Source organism: Sciurus vulgaris (genome assembly GCF_902686455.1).
Source record: "Sciurus vulgaris genome assembly, chromosome: 16".
Classification (NCBI taxonomy): Eukaryota; Metazoa; Chordata; class Mammalia; order Rodentia; family Sciuridae; genus Sciurus; species Sciurus vulgaris.
The window spans coordinates 17,460,683-17,480,694 of record NC_136477.1 but is presented as its reverse complement, the minus strand read 5'-3'; the positions used below and the strand labels follow the sequence as shown (position 1 = coordinate 17,480,694).

Genomic DNA, 20,012 nt, shown 5'->3' with positions numbered 1-20,012 from the left:
GTGCTCACCACACCTCCTCACAGGCCCCTCCACTCTTGACCAGGGGGCCCCATTCTTACCTCCATCAAATCTTAGCTCAAATGTCCCTTTCCCTGGGCCTGTCATCCCCTGCCTTGTTAAATATCTACCTCGTTATCGCCCCTGTAGAGGTGGGGGTCACCTCATCCCGGCTGCATTCCCAGAAGTCCAATCGGGTCCTGCCTATAGAGGGCGCTCAGTTCCCTCCCCTCCAGGTCCCCACCAATTCTCAGAGGCCAGGGCGCTGGACTCACCTGCTCCGGCCTCCAGTCCCCAAGGGCCTGGCGATGGTGCCAGGCGCTGCGGAGAGTCGGGCGGTGGTGGGGGACGTGTTCCCCTGGATTCAGGGGGCTGTGCCCTACAGGTGGGCGGGCTCTGCGGGGTGCCTGGGCGGGGGACCCAGGAATCTGGGGAGGGACCGGGTGCTGCATGGGAAGGAGAGTCCAAGCCCGAGTCTTCCACGTTTTCAGGCGATGAGGAGGAGAAAGGGGAGGGGCTGGAGGTGAAACCGAGGCTGCTGGAGCCTAGGGAGCCAACAGCCGGTCAGCGGCAGGCCACGCCCACATGGAGTCCCCGCCCATCCTTCAGGCCACACCCATGAGGAGGAAAGGTTGGTCCCATTCTCGGTTGTCCATCTCCCTAATGCCCTGTCCACTGTTACCCCGACTCTAGCAAAGACCTCCAACCTCAATGACCCCGCCCACTCACGCTGCAGCCCCGCCCACTCACGCATGCGTCTCCATCTGCTACAGCTCTGCTCACCCTCACAGACCAGCCTGCCTTCCATCTCCGCCTGGCCTAACCTTGCAGCGGCCCCACCCGTTCTCTCGCTAGCCACGCCCACACCCCTGTTCCCATCACCTGTAAAATCTTCATGGTCGAAGGCTGACTCCAGGGGTGGCCCAAAGAGATTCTTGGACACCTGCTCGTCCAAGGGCAGCTTCTCTGCACAGCTGTGGACCAGGAGGCCGAGGGGGCGGGGTCTGGCGGCGGTGCCCTTGACCCACCCCAGAGCCTTTGTGCTGCTGCTCTGTCCTGGGCTGTTCCTACAGTTCCACCTTGGCCACCTCCCACAGGTCCAGCCCAAAGTCAGCCCCTCGCGAAGCCCCCACCCCAAGTGAGTTACCCCTTCCTGTCCCAGCACTCGCCCCCTTGAGCTTCTCCACCACGCTCAGAGTACACTTGATTCATGTGCTGGACATTTTAATGAGCCACTAGAATGTGACTGAACAGAGACCTGTCTTGGTCATATGCTGCCAAACAGCGTGGCGCAAGTACACAGAAGGTGCTTAATGAGCCAGAAGCCCAAGGCAGAGACGTGGGGAAGAGGTAGGGACAGCTCACCTCTATGTCCCACCCTAAGAACCCACCTGCTGGTCCTTGGAGCAGACCGAGGCCTCTGTGGCTTCCCAGCAGTGTCCCCTGTGGGAGATCAGCCTCCGTGAGCTTTCCTGTCACCCTGCCTATGACATTCCTCACTGCATACACCAGGGCCATGAGACTCAGGGCCGTCCAACCAGCTGCCCACTGCCACCAGCAGAGATGCAAAGAAGGATCTGAAGCTGAGCACACCTGTCTCCAGGTTTTGGCTCTTTTTCTAGCCCCAGCTTCTCCTTTCAACTTTCACTTAACTTTACCCTACTTTGCAGAGGAGGAGACTGAAGGTCAGAGTGGTTAAGCAGCCTGCCCCAAGTTACAGCAGATCTGGGACTCAAATCCACACCCAAATCCAGGACTAGCTGTCCCTCCAAGTTTTCCAACCTACACCAAGACAGAAGGCTACTCACGTGAAGAATGGCGTTTCATCGTGCCCTGTGGACAAACGTAGCAGTGTCAGGCACAGGTGATCCAGCCAGCCCTGCTGCATGCCCAAGCAACCCTCCCAACACCTCACCCCTGGGCCCGGCGGAAGGATGAGGCTGCCAGCTGTGGCCCTGAGCTGTGCCGCTGCTGCCTCGGAGCTACAGGATGGGGCCCGGGCGGGGGCAGGCTTGATGTGCACGTGGAACTTGCGGGGCTCCTCGTCGTCAAAGTCAGAGTCGCTGGAGGAGAAACGAGAAGGCTCGGCCGTGCTTAGGCCTCAGTTAAGGAGCCAAGCAGACCCCAGCAGCGGCTACCCCACCGTGGCCTCCCGCTCAGATGTTTGGAGATCCCGCACCCTTCCATTGCTCACACTAACTGGCAAACTCCTGTTCAGCTGCAAAACCCCAACACTGCGGCCCCTTCCTCCAGGAGGCCCTTTGACTCTTCTTCTGGGACGGTCCAACGCCTCTCTCACTATGGCCCACCCCTCACCCCACAGAATAGGATGGGTTCCCTCCGCATAGAGGCTCCCTGTGGGTGTACGCGGAGGGTTGCTAATGGTGGGTGGGGTCACTGACACAGCTTTGTCTCTGCTGTGCCAACAACTGTTCCAAGGGACGTCAGAAGGATATTGTTCTGGGTCATGTCAGGTCGGACAGTGAAACCTTCTTCATCCACCTCTGGACACGTCTGGGGGTGGAAAGTGTGAGGCGGATCCCCGCACTGCACTTCTCACCACACACGCGCACACGCGCATGCGCACACACATGCGCACACGCGCACACCGCCAGGGCCCGACTCAGACCCCAACTACCTTCCCTCGTCCCCTGGTGAGTGGCAGGTCCAAGGGGTGGGCGCACCCACAACCCCGGAAGTCTGCTTGAGCCCAGCCCCAGCTGCGCTTCCTGGGGGGGCTTGACTTTGAAGGCCCAGTGTGAGAACAGACCCGCCCACCCACAGCCGCCCTCCCCTGGCACTCACCCCTGAATCGGGTTCCGGGAAATCCCTGGGGGAGGAAGAGGTGCCAGCATTAGCTCCCTGGGAACTGGGGAGACTATCCCAAGCCACCTTGGGGTCGTGGGAGTCTGGAGTTGGCCAATCAGGAGGTGTTTTTAAATAGCTTGCAGGGAGGCCCCTGTAGCTGGGCTTCAGGCTGACCTGAGGAGGCAGGGAGTGTGGGGGTCTGTGGGCAAGGCAATGACAGGGCTAGCCTGGGCAAGGGAGGAACCCTGGGCCAGCCTGGGCAGGGCTAATCCTTGGCCTCCCTGGCCAGGAAGCTTGGGCCTGGCTGTGGCCAAAGGATCGACTCCAGACGAGGGTGGGTGGTGATGCTCTGGAGCTCTCCTGGGACAAGTTCTTCCGGTCTAGTCTGGGGAGAGGGGCTCCTGGGCTAGCCTAGAGCTCACGTTACTCCTGAGCTACCCACAGAGGTCAACAGGCAATACTGGGCTAGCCTGGGTGGAGGGGTCCTGGGCTAGCCTGGAATGGAGAGGCTCCTGAGGGGGGATTTCTGGGCTGGCCCTGGAGGCGGACAGGGTCTTGGGCTAGCCTGGGCAAGGGCCAGGCGGGTGCTTCCTCACACAGCAGCTGGAGGCTCCCGCTCCCGCCGGCTGAGTCCCGGAAGGCGGAAGGCCTTCGATCCCCGCAGACGCTTCATTGCTGAGGACAGATGGAGGCAGCTGAGCCCCGTGGGTGCCCCTCCCACGCAGATCCGCCTCCTCCGCCCGCGGTCTAGCCTGGGCAACCAGGCCCAGACGTACTTGCCTTCCTGCAGGGCGGCCGCACTGTAGGTCTCGAAGTCCAGAGGTCCTGAGGAGGGAGGGGGACAACCCTGAGCGCGGAGGCAGCAACGCACTCTTGGCCACACCCGGCCAGCGCTGGAGCCCGCGGCAGACCCCGCAGGTCAAGGCCAACATGCTGGCCGCCCAGACACGGTCGTGAGCAGGGGTCTCAGGGGTCATGTCCAAGGCTGGCTGGGGGTGCCACCGAGCTACTCAGACACCTCCGGCACTGCGAGGTGGAACTTGGGTTGGTGAGGGAGCTGACCCAGGTGGGCCTGCAGGGCCAAGATGAGGAGCCTGGCCCTTCCCAAGACCACAGGGTGGCAGGGAGAGCTGTGAGCAGGAGCAGGCGTGGCAGATCTGGGTCAGAGTGGGGGCTCACACAAGGGGGTGGCCTGCGCAGGGCCTGAGCCATAGAGACAGCAGAGAAAGGACAGGCCTAACTGGCCTAGTAGACTTGGGGACAGGGACCATAAGTTAGTGAGCACCAACTGCATCAGCTCACTGAGCATTATTCTCATCCCCACTTTCCAGGTAAGGAAACTGAAGTTCAGAGAAGTCAAGACACATGTCCTGGATCACACAGCCAACAAGGAAGAAAGGACCCAAACCAGGTCTGATTCTCAAACTTGCCCTCGGTTCCTCTCAGCCCCCACATCTGGGCATTTCCAAATTAGTCTTTTGCTCAACAACACTCAGTAGCTCCCAGGGGCCCTTGGGGTAAAGTCTGAACCACCAAGCCTGGTTTCCAAGGCCTCTCTGCGATCTGGCTCTGAGACAGACACACCAGACCAGCCAGTGAATCCTTTTCCTACGTGGTGGAGGACTTGGAATCATCATCAGCCATCTCTCTGATGAAGAAACCGAGGCCCAGGGAGGACCAGTCTCCCGCCTCTCGGGTCCTGCTCCTGCTCCTGCTCTGTTGCTGCAGCCCCCAGCCTGGCCTCCACCGCCACTGACTCACCCGGCTTCTCCCGGCCGGTGCCCTTGCTCTCGGCAAACTTCCTGAGCAGCATCTCCACGCTGACGTTCTCTATGTTCTGCTTGAATTCCTCGTGCACCTGGGAGGGCGGTGGGTGGCAGGGCGTGTGACTGGCACGGCCCTCCTGCCCAGCCCCGCCCCGGCCTCATCCCGCACACCAGCCGCTCACCTGCCCGATCTGCACGTGGGTGTCCTCCACCGAGTGTGCGTAGGAGCCCAGCAGCGCCTTCATGTGCCGCAGGTGGCTCTCCTCCATGGCTTGGAAGCGCTGAGGCAGGAGGGGCGGGGTGAATGGAAATGCAGAATGGCCACGCGACCAATCCGAACATCCCAGCTCCTGGCCTCAGTGACTGATTTGGGGAAAAGCCAATGAGAGTCTGCCCTAGGACTTTGGCTGGACCCATGGGAAAAGATCCTTTCATTCCTGAGCCAATGAGGTGTTGGGATACAAATGGGAGCAGCTGGCAGCCACTTTGCTACCCACACACTACACAGTTGAGTACACACACACACAGGCATGTCTAATGTCTGCCCAGGAGTCAAGTCCCCAGGGAAGAAAACTGACTAGAGTAGCAGAGACACAAACTTCCTGAGACACCATTTGAGCACCTGAATCCATCCATGCCTGAAGCCTCCACACCCTCCAAAACAATTCTTCAGTTCATTGAGCCTATAAATCTCGTCAGTTTAAATAAAGGTTTCTAGCGCTTGCTGCTTGAAAATGAATTCTTATTCTGAGTCCTGGGGTTCTGATCTACTCTAGGTCCATGTAAGCCAATGGAGACCCAGAGAGGGCAGTGCCTTGCAAAGGGATGCACAGTTCCCAGGGGAGAGGGGCTGGATGGCCTTTCAGCCACCAAGAAATCTCTGGAGACTCTTGACGTCTTAACTTTGCCCTTCTTCAAAAATCTCTCTAACAGACTAGAAATAATAATAATAGTTTATGGTGTGGCTTCTGTGTACCTGGTACTAGTCTGAAAACGTCACAGACTAGTTTTCAGTGATGTTAACCTTCGCTACTCTATGAGGCAGGTGCTATTAGACTCTCCATTTTACAGATGGGTAAACAGAGGCACAAAATCATCTGGCTTCTAAAATAATGTCAACGACAATGACAACAGGCCTCAGGTTGATGATCCTAAGCATCCTGGGACGCGGGCCCTGGGGAGGAATCCTGGGCCGGGCCGGACCTCCGGGGCCTGCTTCTTACCAGCGCCGAGTCCAGCATCTTGTGCTCGAAGTCGGCTCGCGCCGAGTTGTACTTCTCCACCGCGCGCCGCAGGCTCTCTGCCGCCTTCTTGGTTTTGGTTTCTGCCTAGGAGGCACAGGGAGGGGATGGCGTTGGGATGGGGACACAAGGGGCTTCCCCAGCTCAGCCTGACACCTGGCAGGTGCCCTCCCGGGGTACCCGGGGCTCACTGAGCGCCTCTGTGTGGCACGTTTTCACTCTGCTCAGGCGGCCGGGGCCCTGCGGCAAAGTCCCCAGAACCGCGCGGGACAGCGGCTGCCACCAACAAACCTTGTCCATCTCCTTCTGGCTGGTGTTCTCTCTGCGCAGGCGCTCCTGGTCCATGCAGCGGCTCAGGTAGTTCTCGCGAGACTTGGGCAGCAGCTGGCTGACGCCCGCGAGCACCTGCACTGCGTCCAGGGTGCCTAGTGCCTCCTCCTTGCACTGCGTGGAGGGAGAGGGGCGTGTGGGTGCCACCCGTGCCCAGGAGGGCACCGTGACATTCCTGGCTTCCCAAGCACCCTGCGATTCTAGGTCTCCAGTATATTTCTGGGTATTTATTTGTATTAGATACCTGCTACAGGCCCGGGGTTCCCTCCCCAGGACCGAAGAAAGTGTGTGTGCACGTGTAGACTTGGATGGTTTAAAAAAAACAAGGATTAACCAAAGCAGGAAGAGCGAAGCAGGAGACACCACAATACCAGAACTTCAACTATACTATAGAACAACAGTAACAAAACAGTATGGTACTGGCACCAAAATAGACAGGCAGACCATTGGTACAGAATAGAAGACACAGAAACAAACCCACATAAGTACAGTTTTCTCATACTGGACAAAGGTGCCAAAAACATACAATGGAGAAAAGATGGCCTGTTCAACAAGTGGTGCTGGGAAAATGGGAAATTCATATACAGTAAAATGAAACTAAACCCCTATCTTTCACCCTGCACAAATCTCAACTCAAAGTGGACCAAGGACGTTGGAATTAGACCAGAGACCCTGCACCTAATAGAAGAAAAAGTAGGTCCAAATCTTGATCATGTCAGCTTAGAACCAGACTTCCTTAACAAGACTCTCAAAGCACAAGAAGTAAAAGCAAGAATCAATAAATGGGATAGATTCAAAATAAAGATTTTTCTCAGCAAAGGAAACAATCAACATCGTGAAGAGAGAGCCTACAGGGTGAGAGAAAATCTTTGCCACACACACTTCAGATAGAGCACTAATCTCCAGAATCTATAAAGAACTCAAAAAAACTTTACACCAAGAATACAAATAACCCAATCAACAAATGGGCTAAGGAAATGAGCAGACACTTCACAGAAGAAGATCTACAAGCAATCAACAGATATATGAGAAAATATTCAACATCTCTAGTAATAAGAGAAATGCAAATCAAAACTACCCTAAGATTTCATCTCACCCCAATTAGAATGGCGATTATCAAGAATGCAAGCAACAATAGGTGTTGGCGAGGATGTGGGGAAAAAGGCACACTCATACATTGCTGGTGGGGCTGCATATTGGTGCAGTCACTCTGGAAAGCAGTGTGGAGATTCCTCAGAAAGCTTGGAATGGAACCACCATTTGACCCAGCTATCCCACTCATCGGTTTATACCCAAAGGACTTAAAATTAGCATACTATAGTTATGCAGCCATATGGATGTTCATAGCAGCTCAATTCACAATAGCTAGATTGTGGAACCAGCCTAGATGTCCTTCAATTGATGAATGGATAAAGAAACTGTTGTATATATACACACTGGAATATTATTCAGCCATAAAGAAGAATAAAATTATGGTATTTGCAGGTAAATAGATGGAGCTAGAGAGTATCATGCTAAGTGAAATAAGCCAATCCCAGAAAACCAAAGGCTGAATGATTTCTCTTGATGGGTAGATGCTGATCCATAAGGGGGCGGGGAGGCAAAAATGGAGGAAGGGTGGATTGTATAGAGAAAAATGAGAGGTGGGGATGGGGTGGGGGGAGAAAAGATAATAGAATGAGACAAACATCATTATCCTAGTACATGTATGATTACACAAACAGTGTGACTCAACTTCCTGTACAACCAGAGAAATGAAAATCGTACCCCATTGGGGTAGAATGAATCAAATTTTAAAAAAAGGATTAAAATATGCAAATTCTACACAGAACTCTACACAGCAGCTCCTTGACTTATGGTGAGACTGCACGCTGGGTGTGGTGGCACACGCCTGTAGTGCCAGCAGCTCCGAGGCCGAGGCAGGAGGATCACAGGTTCAAAGCCAGCCTCAGTCACTTAGCAAGGCCCTAAGCAACTCAGTGAGATGCTGTCTCTAAATAAAACATAAAAAGGGCTGGGGATGTGGCTCAGGGGTTAAGCCTTCTGGGTACAATCCCCAGTACCAAAAAAAAAAGGAAAGAAAACATCGCAAGTTAAGACCACTGTACGTGGGAATGTGTCAACTCTGCCGACCCACCTGCACCCCAGCTTAGCCACAGGGCACACTGGGGTGTCCCCGTGTTCACGGGGCTCACAGGCGCTGCTTTCTACAGAATGCGTGTCACATTCGCACCATTGTGAAGTTAAAAAAAAAAAAAAGAAGTAAGTGAGCATTTTAAACTGGGGACCTTCTGGAAGTGCAGAGAACCTATGATTGTACGATTACACACTTCAAAGGCGTGGGGTCCTCAGTTTAAGGCTTGAACCACCCAAGATTTTAGGCTCTCTTTTTTGTTTCTTTTGTTTGTTTGTTTATGATACCAGGGTTTGAAGGGGGGGCGGGGCTTAACCACTGAGCCTCATCCTCAGACAGGGGATGTGACAGGGCCTCACTAAGTTGCTGAGGCTGGCTTTGAACTCACAATCCTCCTGCCTTGGCCTCCCGAGCTGCTGGGATGACAGGCGGGCACCACCACACCCGGCCGAGTCTGGGTTTTTAAGTCTAGAAATGTTAAATATCCAGACCTGTAATGTCCAAGGCTCTGAAGCGGGTTGATGGATGCTTTCTGTACAAGGACAGACGGCAGATGTGCTGGGCTCATCCCCAACACTGGACTCTGACCTCGGAGCACAAAACAGCCAGACGCCACGCACAGGAACGCACAGCGAGGCGCCAATAAAGCCGTGTCCCCTGGCACCGCGATCTGCCCAGCACAGTGTCCCCCACGACAAAGCAGCGCATCCTCTGAGCCCCGCAAAGGCCGGCAGGGGGCTGGGCCTGGCCAGGGGCTGAGGCGACTCCAGGGGTGGAACCCAGGTCCTGCCACTGAGCCCGCCCCAGCCCGCGGACCCGCGGCCTCGGGTGCGGTTTCTGTGGAGGTGGCTACCACCAGCGCCCGCCCGCCCGCGCACCTTCTTGTGCGTCTTGAGCTGCTCCTCGCCGTAGCGCAGCACGTCCTTGATGAGGTCCTGCAGTTTGCGCGTCAGCTCCAGGTGGCACAGGGCCAGCTTGTCGGAGGAGACTCGGAAGACCTCCCAGAGCGGGGCGAAGGTCCTGGGGGGGCCAGGTCACACCCAGGGTCTGGCAGGACCAACCCCCTGAAGTCCCCTCACATGGCTCAGCTGGCATTGGCTCGGGCAGCTACCTGTGCCTGGCCGGGCTAAGCCTGCACCCATCTTAACCTTTTAATTTTAATTTTTAAAATTTCCGGGGCTGGGGACAGAACCCAGGGCTTCCTGCATGCCAGGCAGGTGCCCAGCGGCTGAGCTCCATTCTTAGTCCAAAGCGAGAATCTTAAGTCCAATCTGGAGGCCCCAGGAGTCCTTCCTCTGGGTGTGGCCCACAGTCCCCCTGGTCTCCAGGTCCCCCGATTATTACCAGTGGGTGAGACTCAGGTGGGAAACCAGGTCCCCTGTGGACCATGCCCCTCAGGAAGCCCCTCCCACAGACCTCTCCCTGCTGCCTCCTCCGGCCCTCCCCACGGTGTGGCCCCATGGCAACCACAAGGAACTCTGCAAATGCCAAGGGACCACATTATGTGCTTGAGCCTCAGGCCCCCTGGCCTTTCCTCCTCCATCACTCCCACCTCCCCCCCCACGCAGCCAGGTGAGCCTCCTCCTTCTTCCTTGAACATGCCAAGTGTGCTGCTGCCTCAGGGCCTTTGCACTGGCTGAGCCGCCCACCTAGGTCTCTGGCCTGCGGGCATTCCCAGGGCCAGCTCCATGTCCACACTGAGGTCTGGGCTCCCGGGCCTGCCTACTCCAGAGGAAGTGCCCGCCCTCTCCTGGCCCGCCTTCATTTCTTGCCTAGCCCTCCTCACTCCAGGAAAGGACAGCTATGTCTAGTTGAATGTCTGGCTCAAGGGACATGGCACAAAGGTCCCGCGGGCAGCTGCAGTGCCTGATCCACAGAGGGTGGTCAGGAAGCACCAGCGAGTGAGCGGGTCGCGCCTCCATCCCACCAGGCCCACGGCAGGCGCGCACGCTGCTGTCCGGCTTCCGAGGGTGAAGACACCTCCGCCGCAGGAAGACCCCCGACACCCAGCGCCCCAGCCACCTGGTGACCTCTGCTCCACTCACCCCATGGGGGTCCCGTTGCTGGCCAGCTTGGAAAGTTTCGCCATGGCCTTTGAGTAGGTCTCCTCGATGGTGGCTCTGGGTGGGGGCAGGGAGAGGAGGGGCGTGACTCGGGGCACCCTGGGGAGGCGCCACCCCTGGACCTCAGGCGCCCGTCTCAAACATCTGAGCCGTGACTCAGTCGGGGCCTTTCGGAACCTCAAGCAAGAGGCCTAGTTCCTGTCAAGTAGCACATTGTCCCAACAACAGCGGTATTTGTAGCAGGAGCGAAAACAGACCCGAGAGCAGACCAGGCAGAGTGCGTGCTTTCTGCGGGCGTGTGGCTCAGGCGGATCCTGCTAAGTGCCCACCTCCTGCCTGGTCACATCTTCCCGCAGACGAAACCGCAGTTTGCCAGGAGCGGCAATGTGCCCGTTTAAAAGCCATGGCAGGAAGGAGGTACCTGGCAAGGCAGGTGTAGGACCAGAGGGGCGATGGGAGGGACCAGAGGAGGGGACTTCATGTGGCTGTGGGCGTGGCCACATGGCAGGTAGTGTGGGGACCTCACCTCTCGCGGATGAAGTCCGCCAGCTCCTTGGTGGAGATGGGCCCCTGCTTCACGCTGTGGTATAGGACCTCAAAGCCATGGTTTTTCTCACCCTGAGGGCATAAAGATGAAGACTGAGAACGGAGAGGGAAGAGGATATGCTGTCGCCTAGTAACGGGGGCAGGGCCCAGGTGTCACCTTGCAGAAGTCCATCCCTTGGCTGTAGGGACTGAGTCAGGCCTGAGCAAATCAGTATGTATCCTCTTGGCCACATGGATTGGCTCATGGACTTTAAGTTGGGCCAATCAGAAAAAAGCCTGGGATTCTGGGGCCCATAAATGGAGGGAGAACAATCTCAGTTCTTCTTTGTGTCTCTTTCTGTTTCTGTTTGTCTCTTCTTGGTAAGTCTCTTCCCGTTTTTCTGCCTCTCCATGAATGAGGAATAATATGATGACAACAGATATTAGAAGCCAAGTGGAAACCATGAACCTTGGAAAGATGCTGGACCAGAAGGAGTCGGATAATACACGTGTGTTTAGTCGAGCTGCTGGATCAAACCAAACCTGAAAGCCACACTGCCCCCACAACTGTCCACTTTTGTAAGCTGGTTGTTTGTAAGATAACCCCTGTTGTTTAAGTCACTGTCACTGTGTTTTCCATTCTTTTCAACATGGAAACTCCCTCTTTGAGAACTCAGGTCAGGGCATGGGGCTGAGTTCTTTTTCAGGACCCAGCAAAGCCCAGCAGGTGGTATGACCCAGAAAACACAAGTTTTTGAGAATGTTGAATAAATAAACAAATGTTATTTTGCTGCAACCAGGTAGTGCTTTTGTAATCAGGACTGAAAGATGAGGTTTGTGGACAGACCCGATGCCTTCTGTCTCTGTCTCTCTCTGCGGTGCTGGGGACAGACAGGGCTCTTCCATTGGGCCATGTCCTACCCCAGCCCCGGACTACTGAGTTCCCAAGAGAACCTCCCTCTGGCAGCGCAGGGCAGGTTCTGATAAATGGTAGAGTCCTCCACTCACCCTCCCAGTTACCGGGAAGCTGGAAGGCCAGTCAGAAGTCACTGCAAGATGGCCCTCCTGCTGCGCGCCCAGAGAAACGGAACCAGATTTAGCTTAGAGTTGCCTTTGGGGCTGTGGGGACTCTGACAAGGCTCCATCTGGCTCATCCCCCTATGAGGTGGCTGGCTCCCTGTCCCAGCTTAACAAGGCAGTACCTGCCCACAGGCGGAGAGAGTGACAGTCCCCCCTCACTCTAGAACCTCTGATGGCTCCAGTCAGCCGTCCCTCAGCTGCTAAAGTTCAAGGTCCCTTCGTCTGGAACTGCCTTCCCAGCCTAGCTCCTAGCTCCTTCCTGTCTCGCCAGCAAGACTGTAAATGGTGCAGACTCGTGGTCTTGTGCCACCGCACCTTTGCCCAGGGGTCCCACCACCTGCTCCTCAGCTCGCCGGCCCCTCCGCCAGCCCCTCCCACTCGCCGGCTCCTCCCACGTTCTAGCCCCTCCCACTTCACGAGGGCCGATCCGACCCATCTTCTCTCCTGCTGCTCCGAACCCCACCGCCCTGAGCACTCCGGCTGCCCCTCCAGCTTCCCAGGAATACTTCTCTTTTCCTGTCAGGGGCTCTATTTTCAGGCTCAAGTGCTACATCTCCCTTACATGCGCTGGGTGTCTCTGAGTTGGTGTCTTCACCTCTCTGGGCCTCAGTTCCTTGTCCAACAGTGAGACCACCCAGGGTCTTGGCGAAGTGGGGCTGGCACAGCGCTGGGCGGGGGCCTCCTGGGTCAAAGTGCGGGCTTGGCAAACAGCCCCGGCAGGGCTCACTGCCCCGGGGACCCTGGGGTGAGGCTGCTCCAGGCACCGTCACCCAGGCCAGCATCTGGGGCTGACTCCCAGCCAACCACTGGCCTGTTTCCCAGGGCTGGCAAGCCCCCAGCAGCGTCTGCCTTTCTTGGAGTGGGCTGGCAGCCGAGGGTCCCAGGAGGGACTGCCTTGGGTGTGTGTCTCCCACCAGAACCTCTGGAGCCCAGTCTCGCTCCAGTGCTTGCTGGGGCAGGGCCTTCAGGTCACAGTTGGTCAGGGCCCTCTCCTGCTCACGCTTCCCTATGGCTTCCTAGTGTGTCTACGCCTCTTGCCTTGCCCAGCTCAACAAGACTGAGGCATCCCTGCCTGTCTCGATTACCCCCAATGAGAGTCTCCTCTGGACCATCCAGAGCCCCTGTCCGCCCAGCAAAGGGCCAGGCATATGTGGGGACTCAAATACAAGTAACTGATTGCTGAGGGCTGGGGACGTGGCTCCGTGGGAGAGCGTTTGCCTAGCATGCCCACGGCCCTGGCTTCAATTCCACTACTGGGGAGAAAAAACAAAAAACAACGTCGCTGGATGCTTCCGTCATGGACAGGGTCCCCAGGACCCTCCGTGTCCCAGGAAGGGGAATTCCATCCCCTTTCCCACACAGGGTAACTGGGGCTCAAGGAGGCAGAGTCACCTGGCCCAGGGCTCCCAGCGGAACCAGGTTCGAATCCTGAGCTCAAAGCTCTGGGCCCCCTGAGCTGGGGTGTCTTTAGGTGGAGGTGGTTTCTATTTTTGATTCGCTCATCTGAGTTTTCTGTGGAGGGTTTGCGTGCTTCGTGCAATTAAAAAGGACCTAAAATAACTTAGGTGCCTCCTGCCATTAAAAGACATCCCCAGGAGATGTAGGTGCTGCTGTTGGGGCTCCAAAATGTGGGTGACTTCTGATGCTCCTACCCCCTTTACACAGAGGTCCTCACAGGCGCAGGGACACACAGCCCCTGGGTTGGGTCACACAGCCATTCAAAGGCATCTCTGGGGAGTCTGACCCTTAGGGAGAGGATGGAGGTCAGACCCCCGCGGGTGGCATGGGGGTATGGCCCCTTTAAGAAAACGAATGCGGGTAAGAGGAGCCCCAGCTGGGGAGGGAGTGAGGGAGGGCGCCTGCCTGTTGCCAGGGGCAACTGGTTGCCTAACAACGGGCTTCCTCTCTGCAAGCCCAGGGCCTGCAACTGAGGACCGGGCTTTCGGGCCCCTCCCGGTCACGCAGCCTCCTCCGAAGGTGCACAGTCCGCGGCTGCCTCTGCAGGGGGAGAGCATGTTCCCTGAGCGGGCCACCCTGTCACACCTCTGGCCTCTTGCCCAGCCCATTCCTTGGCCTGGAGTCCTTTACACACATCCTGGAAACCGGGGCCTCGCAGCCGGCGGCAAACACAGCTCCTGTGCCGGCTCCTCCCTGGGCACCCCGCAGGGCTGGCCCTGGCCCGCAGGGCAGCGTGTCTGGCTGGCTCTGTGGCCCCTAGGCCGGGGGTTCCTCCCTCGGAGCTGGGACGGAGATTCCTGGGGGCCCCGCATCTTCCAGAGGGAGGGAGTCCACGAATGGACACAGCCTGTCCTCTCAGTCCTCCAGCCTTGGGTCACACTACGTGGTCCCCATCCTGGATGGTGAAGCAGTGCAGGGGACGCAGGGGTCAAGCCAAGAAAACCCCCCAACTCTCCAGATGGGATGGGCACGGAAACCCCCTGGCGGGAATGACCTGCGTCCTGGAAGTTCACTCTGAGTCTGCCTTTCGCTGGGCAGCTTCAGTTGACAGATTCCTACTCTGGGCCGTCATTTCCCGGTGGCGCACGCGGTGACCTGCCTGAGGTCACACCGTCTGCGGTGGGAGGGTGTGAATGCTAACCCAGCCTGACGCTGACCGCTCTGACCTCTCCCGCCAGCAGACCCTCCACCCACTAGACACTCTGTCTCCCCATCTCTATAAAGGCCCTGCCAGGAGCCCCACCAAAAGAATAGGTCTTACCCAAAAATGATCCCCAAAATACGACATCCTGACGGCCTCTGTGGAGACCCCTCAGGCCCCGGCCGACACCTGTCTGAAGAAAGAGGCAGGTCTGAGCCCCAGTCCCACCCAGTGCCAGCCCGAGGGGGGAAGCAGGAGGCGGGAGAAGGGGAAGCTCAGAGACCGGCACGCCCAGGGCCTCTGAGATGACTCGGCTTTGGTCCTGGGCCCCGAGTCCAGGGAAACAGAACTGGACACACATGCCTTCGGTCTCATGGGGTCAGGGCTGCACTAGATGGAGGGATGGGCGGGAAGGAAGGGCATGGACCATGGGGTTTTTAGCACATATAGGAGTTCGTGGGCCAAGGTGGAGTGGGAGTGGGTGAGCCCCGCCCAGGCGGAAAAGCTCAGGCCCATTTCAGAGATGGGAAAATTGAGTCCCCTCTGAAGAGGGAAAGCCACTTGCCAAGGTCACGCAGCAGGAAATGACAGCAGAGCCCAGATCTGCCCCTAGCTCCTCGTGGGCAGCTCCTGTGGGAAGAGAGTCTGGTGAGAGGTGGGGGCTGGGGTCCCTGGAGTGTCCCTGAAGGTCCCCTGGGGTCTCTGAATCCCTCTTTGCTGTCCCCACCTGGAACTCAGCATGGAGAGCTTGCCCCTCGCTCTGTGACCCTGCTGGCGTGGTGGCCCCTGGGTCCCAGTCCTGCCCTTGGAGGCCAGTGTGAGCTTATCTGAGTCACTGTCCAGCTCTGTGCCTCAGCTTCCCCATCGGCCACCGGCGATGGGACACCTAGAAGGGTCTTGCTAGGGAACCCCGGCCTCTGCACAGGGGCTGGGCCGGGTGGCCCGATGGGGGAGGGCCACACGGTGTCCTTGGCATGTTCCGAGGCCAGGCTGGTCACTGAGCCTGCAGGCCTCATCCATAATTCATGACCCCGCGGGCAGCTCGGCAGCAGCCGGGAGCCTGGGAGGCACAGTGGCAGCAGGGACAGGGCCTGGTCACCGCAGGCTGGGGAGGCTCCCTGGGCCCCACCAGGAAAGGGCTGAGCGAACCCTTGGGCAGGGCTGCCCCTCTCTCAGCCTCAGGTGACCTCATCTTGAAAGTTAATTTCACCCACTACCCTCCCGCCTTCTGCCCGGACTTCATGAGTCACTCGGCACCTACCCTGTGCCCTCTGACCAGGGCACCGCCAGGTCTCTGAGATGATTTGGCCCTGAGCCTGGCCTCCAAAGCGCCCCCAGTCTAGGAGGCAGAGCTGGACACAGATGTCCCTGATCTGGGGAATCAGGGGGAAGCCCGAGGGAAGGCCAAAGGCTGGACTGAAGCAAAGTGCATGGTGCTGGGGCCGCTGGCGCACACCTGTTGCCAGCTCTCAGGAGGCTGAGGCAGGAGGGTCACAAGTGTGAGGCCAGTCTCAGCAACTTAGCAAGACCCTGTCTCCAAAGAAAATAAAAACACAAAAAGCACCAAGGAGGCAGCTCAGTGGTAGAGCACCCCGTGTTCAATCTCCTGCACTGCAAAAAAATAAAAGGGAGCGGGGAAGGGACACAACAGTTGGGGTTTTAAAGCATCAATAGGAGTTCACCAGGCACACCATTTATTTAGGCAGATGTACCCAACACCACCCTGTGTGGGCAATGCTAGGGCCCAAGTAACTTCTGCTCCCAGGGTAGCCCCTGAGCAAACCTAGCTTGGTGAGAAGAGGCATTCCGGGCTGATGTCCCAAGGGAGGAAAGTCCCCAGTCTCCTATCATTTCGGGTCACGAGCTGGACCATGAGCCGTGCTGACCAGTACGGGACCCCCAGCCCCAGGAGGCAATTTAAACTGAGCAAAACTGAGCGCAGTTCCACAGCACCTCTTCCCTGGGCCAGACTCCTCCCGGGCCAGCAGGAGCGGGCAGGGCAGACTCGGCTCTGCTCGGCACGTGGTCTGAGGACCCCGAGGTCCCAGAAACAACGGTCTCGCTCCTGCTCTCAGGGCTCAGCTCCGATGAGGTGGCCTCGCCCTCTCTGCCCCCACACAGCCTGCCGGGCTGTGCCCCAGCCCTCACACCTGGCCACAGGCCACGTCCCAGGACGCAGCCCCAGCTTCCAGACCAGGAGACAGGCCCAGAGAGAGATCGCTGCCTCTGGGGACTGTGGTTGCGCCTCTCATGCCTGCCTGCTCTTCAGAGGTGGTTCCTATTCAGTCCCCTGGTCCCCAACCTGTGCCACTGCTCAGAGCTGTGTCGGGGGCAAAGCTAAGGATGGCTCATGCCGACGGTGGCCCAGCCCAGGAAGTGACACCCGCTACTTGTTCCGAGACCAGCCCAGGCAGAGGGGCTTCCCTTCTGTCCCTGATGGGGCCCAGGAGGGGCAGGAGGGTCCCCTGGCCAGGACTCAACTCACCCCACGGGCGTTTGATGGACAGGCTCGAGGCGATGGCCACAGGCCCCTGCCACTTCCGTCGCACCAAACAGAGGCCGGTGTGCGGGGGAGACAGGAAGCTCACCCTGCCCCGCCTACCACCCAACTGCCACCTCGCCGCCCCGCCCTGATCAGTTCCCCTGGGACCCCTCTGTGCCCCAGGGAAGCCATGCAGGTGGGTAAACTGAGGCGTGTGACCCTGGGGCCCCAGCCTGGGCTCTCGGCCCTGGACAAACAGTAATCATGGTAACTTGGGGGTACAGCGCCCACAACGGCCAGCGGTCCTCCCCAGCACCCCAGGACCTGCTAGCCCGCGCTGGGCTGGGTGGCGCGATCGCCCCGTAGGTCCCGCCCTCCATGAAAAAGAAATTTAAAGTGACACTTGACAAGAGCACGGGCAGCAGGATGAGGATGCTGAGCTCGCTGGCTGAAAGGCTTCCTTGGACCCGAAACCTTCTCGGTTTTTTGTTTTTTTCCCCTGATTTGTAAAGAAGTTTAACATGGCTGTGAGCCCCTAAAAGTGCCGGGGGACTGAGACATTTGCCACCGCGTCTGATCCCAGGCTGCCCAGCCTCTGCAGTGCCATGGCAGAGCCCAGAGATGGCTAGACGCTTGCCCAAGGTTACACAGCAGTTTGCCAGCTGACCCCGGATGCCCCCCAGCCTGCTTTCCCAGCACCAATTCCCGAAAAACCGGGATGTGTGAGCTTTGCCTGGGAGCGGAGAAAATGGGACAGGGACCATCAGCAAGAGGGCAGAGCCCGAGCTCCACATCTGGGCACCGGGTGGGGGCTGGCTGGGTGTCAAGGCCCCTGACCTTTTGCTGGATGACCCTGGGCTGCCCCTGCCCTCTCTGGGCTTCCAGGATCTATAAACAGAACCTGACCCATGTCCCCACTGGGCTCCCGTGTGCACACTACAGGGTCCGTCTCTTCCTTCCCGCCAGTGGGCTGCGTGGAGGTCACGCTGTTCCCGAGATCAGCTCAGTCATGTCTCCCCTTGTGGCCCTGCCACCAGGACTGTCATCAGTTACACAGACCGGCTGGCTGCTTGCCTAGTCCAGGCAACGTCTCATCTGGTGGGGAAACTGAGGCACGTGCCCAGGTCCTGCGACAACTCAGCTGCAGGGTGGGCATCTGAGCTGGCGCTCAGGAACTTGTTCAGCTTTCCCGCCTGGTCCCCTCCCTCTCCATTACTTCACGTGGCGCACACCTACCGAGTGCCTGCTGTGTACCTGACTTTACAGACATCCCTTGGAGATGCCCCGCCCTCCTTCCCCTTCCTGGTCAGTTGTGACCCCATTTAGAGAGTATGATAATTAGTATGATAATGAGCACGTCTGCATTACAGCACCCCCTCCTCCCACAGTCCCCTCTGATCTTCGCAGAGGGAGTCAGCCCATTTCATGGAAGAACAAAGCAAGGCACAGGAGGGCAAAGCCATACGCAGGTAGAGGCAGGGGTCTCAGACGCTCATCCTGGAACTCGCCCCTGTGCCCACTGCTGGGGCGAGCTGGAAGGGACAGGGAGAGGCTGGCCCATCACCTCCTACCTCTTCCTCCTGCCCAGGACCCCACCCAGGAACTGGCTTGCCCCTGGCGTGGGTGGAGGTATGTGGGTCAGGGTGTGCCCCAGGCGGTGACACCGGTGAGACCAGGGTGGCTGGGCCCCTGTTCTAACAATTGCAGCTTGGTCATGTTTGATTGTGGATGAGACTGACGGTCCCCCTTCCCATCCTCAGCCCTCCGGTAACACTGACCTGTCATCATCAACCCATTTTGCAGTGCAGTAAACGGAGGCGCAGAGGCCAGCAAGGCTCACTGAGGGGTCTTCAAATCCCACAGTTCTCTTGACCCCATGTTAAGCAGGAGGAGAATTGCAGTCCACCAAAAAGAAGGGCGGTGGGTTCAGAAGAGGGAGGAGGCAGGGTCAGAAGCCCCGCATCTCAACTTTCACAAAAGAGGAAACCGAGGCCCAGGGAGGTGCTGTCACCTGCCCAAGGTCACCAGTGAGGCAGGTCCATTGGACGCTGCCTCCCGGTCCCCAGTGCGGCTGGGGCAGGCAACTCAGGGGATAGGAGGCAGATGGAGGGGCTGCCCACCACCCAGCCCTCCTCCGCACCCCACTGGCAGCCAGCCTCAGGCAAGATCTTAATTTACCTCCATTTATTTTCATCCCCAGGAACAGATGCTGGCTGCTCCCCCTCTCACACTCACCCTAAGAGGGACCCTCAAAGGCCAGGCTCCTGCCAGAAGGGGACCCCACACTCTCTCCTCCCCAGAATTCCAAACGTGGGGTCCCCATAGAGGTTGCTAGTGGAAAGACCTCCACCCCATCTTGGGGTGCTGGATCAGGACATTTAGATGAAGGGAAGGGAACTCTCTCAGTCCCTCTGGCTGCCAGGCCTGATGGGGGTTCACACTGGAGAAAAAGGGAAGCAGGTCCTTCATCTCAATCCCTGGGGGTCTGCAGGTCAAAATTGGGAAGAGAGAAATTGCGGGGTGGTCTTCGCCCCACCTGCGCAGGTTTGCAGGCTGGAAGGGGGGCGGCGCCCCCATCTTTGAAGCCCCACAACCTAGCCAGGATCCAGGCTTAGAATAAAGGGATTTGGGGAGGGGTCTACCTGCACAGCCACCCCGCTGCACGCTCTAATTCTAGGCCAGGAGACGGGGTGCTGGGGAGGGGTCCCCATCTTCGCCTCTGGACCTTCGACTGCCACCGGGGGGGGGGGGGAGGAGACCGGGCGCCCACCACGCAGCCCCCTACCCCCGCCGCCAGCCCTCGCCCGCCGCCGCGCCTTTGCCCGCCGCAGTCGCCAGTGCCGCTGGGCACAGTACGCGTGGGGGAGCTGCGATGCCCGGGGACGCGGAGGGGTCCCGGGGACAGCACTCACCTCTCGAGCTCGAGCTCGGGCCGACCCCGCGCCCGCCGCCACCTGCGGCTCGGTGGCTGATACCCGAGCCCGCCC

At 58.3% G+C, this 20,012-nt stretch overlaps 1 protein-coding gene across 6 annotated transcripts in view; it reads right to left on the bottom strand.

Moving 5' to 3' along the window:
* The window catches only part of FCHO1 (FCH and mu domain containing endocytic adaptor 1), a 24,698-nt gene extending 4,686 nt beyond the window's left edge, over positions 1-20,012 (bottom strand). For 2 of the 6 annotated variants that reach the window (XM_079114973.1, XM_079114977.1), the window contains exons 1-18: positions 19,938-20,012; positions 15,105-15,173; positions 14,664-14,732; positions 10,866-10,957; positions 10,322-10,396; positions 9,155-9,296; positions 6,104-6,256; positions 5,795-5,899; positions 4,754-4,852; positions 4,567-4,663; positions 3,582-3,630; positions 3,404-3,480; positions 2,803-2,827; positions 1,913-2,060; positions 1,806-1,830; positions 1,389-1,440; positions 880-971; positions 273-542 (exon numbers count right to left, since the gene is read on the bottom strand). In XM_079114973.1, the coding sequence (XP_078971099.1) occupies positions 273-542; positions 880-971; positions 1,389-1,440; positions 1,806-1,830; positions 1,913-2,060; positions 2,803-2,827; positions 3,404-3,480; positions 3,582-3,630; positions 4,567-4,663; positions 4,754-4,852; positions 5,795-5,899; positions 6,104-6,256; positions 9,155-9,296; positions 10,322-10,396; positions 10,866-10,957; positions 14,664-14,690 (1,528 nt within the window). In that variant the 5' untranslated portion in view covers positions 14,691-14,732; positions 15,105-15,173; positions 19,938-20,012. Of the gene's footprint in view, positions 1-272; positions 543-879; positions 972-1,388; positions 1,441-1,805; positions 1,831-1,912; positions 2,061-2,802; positions 2,828-3,403; positions 3,481-3,581; positions 3,631-4,566; positions 4,664-4,753; positions 4,853-5,794; positions 5,900-6,103; positions 6,257-9,154; positions 9,297-10,321; positions 10,397-10,865; positions 10,958-14,663; positions 14,733-15,104; positions 15,174-15,804; positions 15,915-15,999; positions 16,080-17,028; positions 17,092-19,937 lie in introns of those variants that run through there. The other 4 variants (XM_079114978.1, XM_079114974.1, XM_079114975.1 and 1 more) reach the window with 4 other exon arrangements.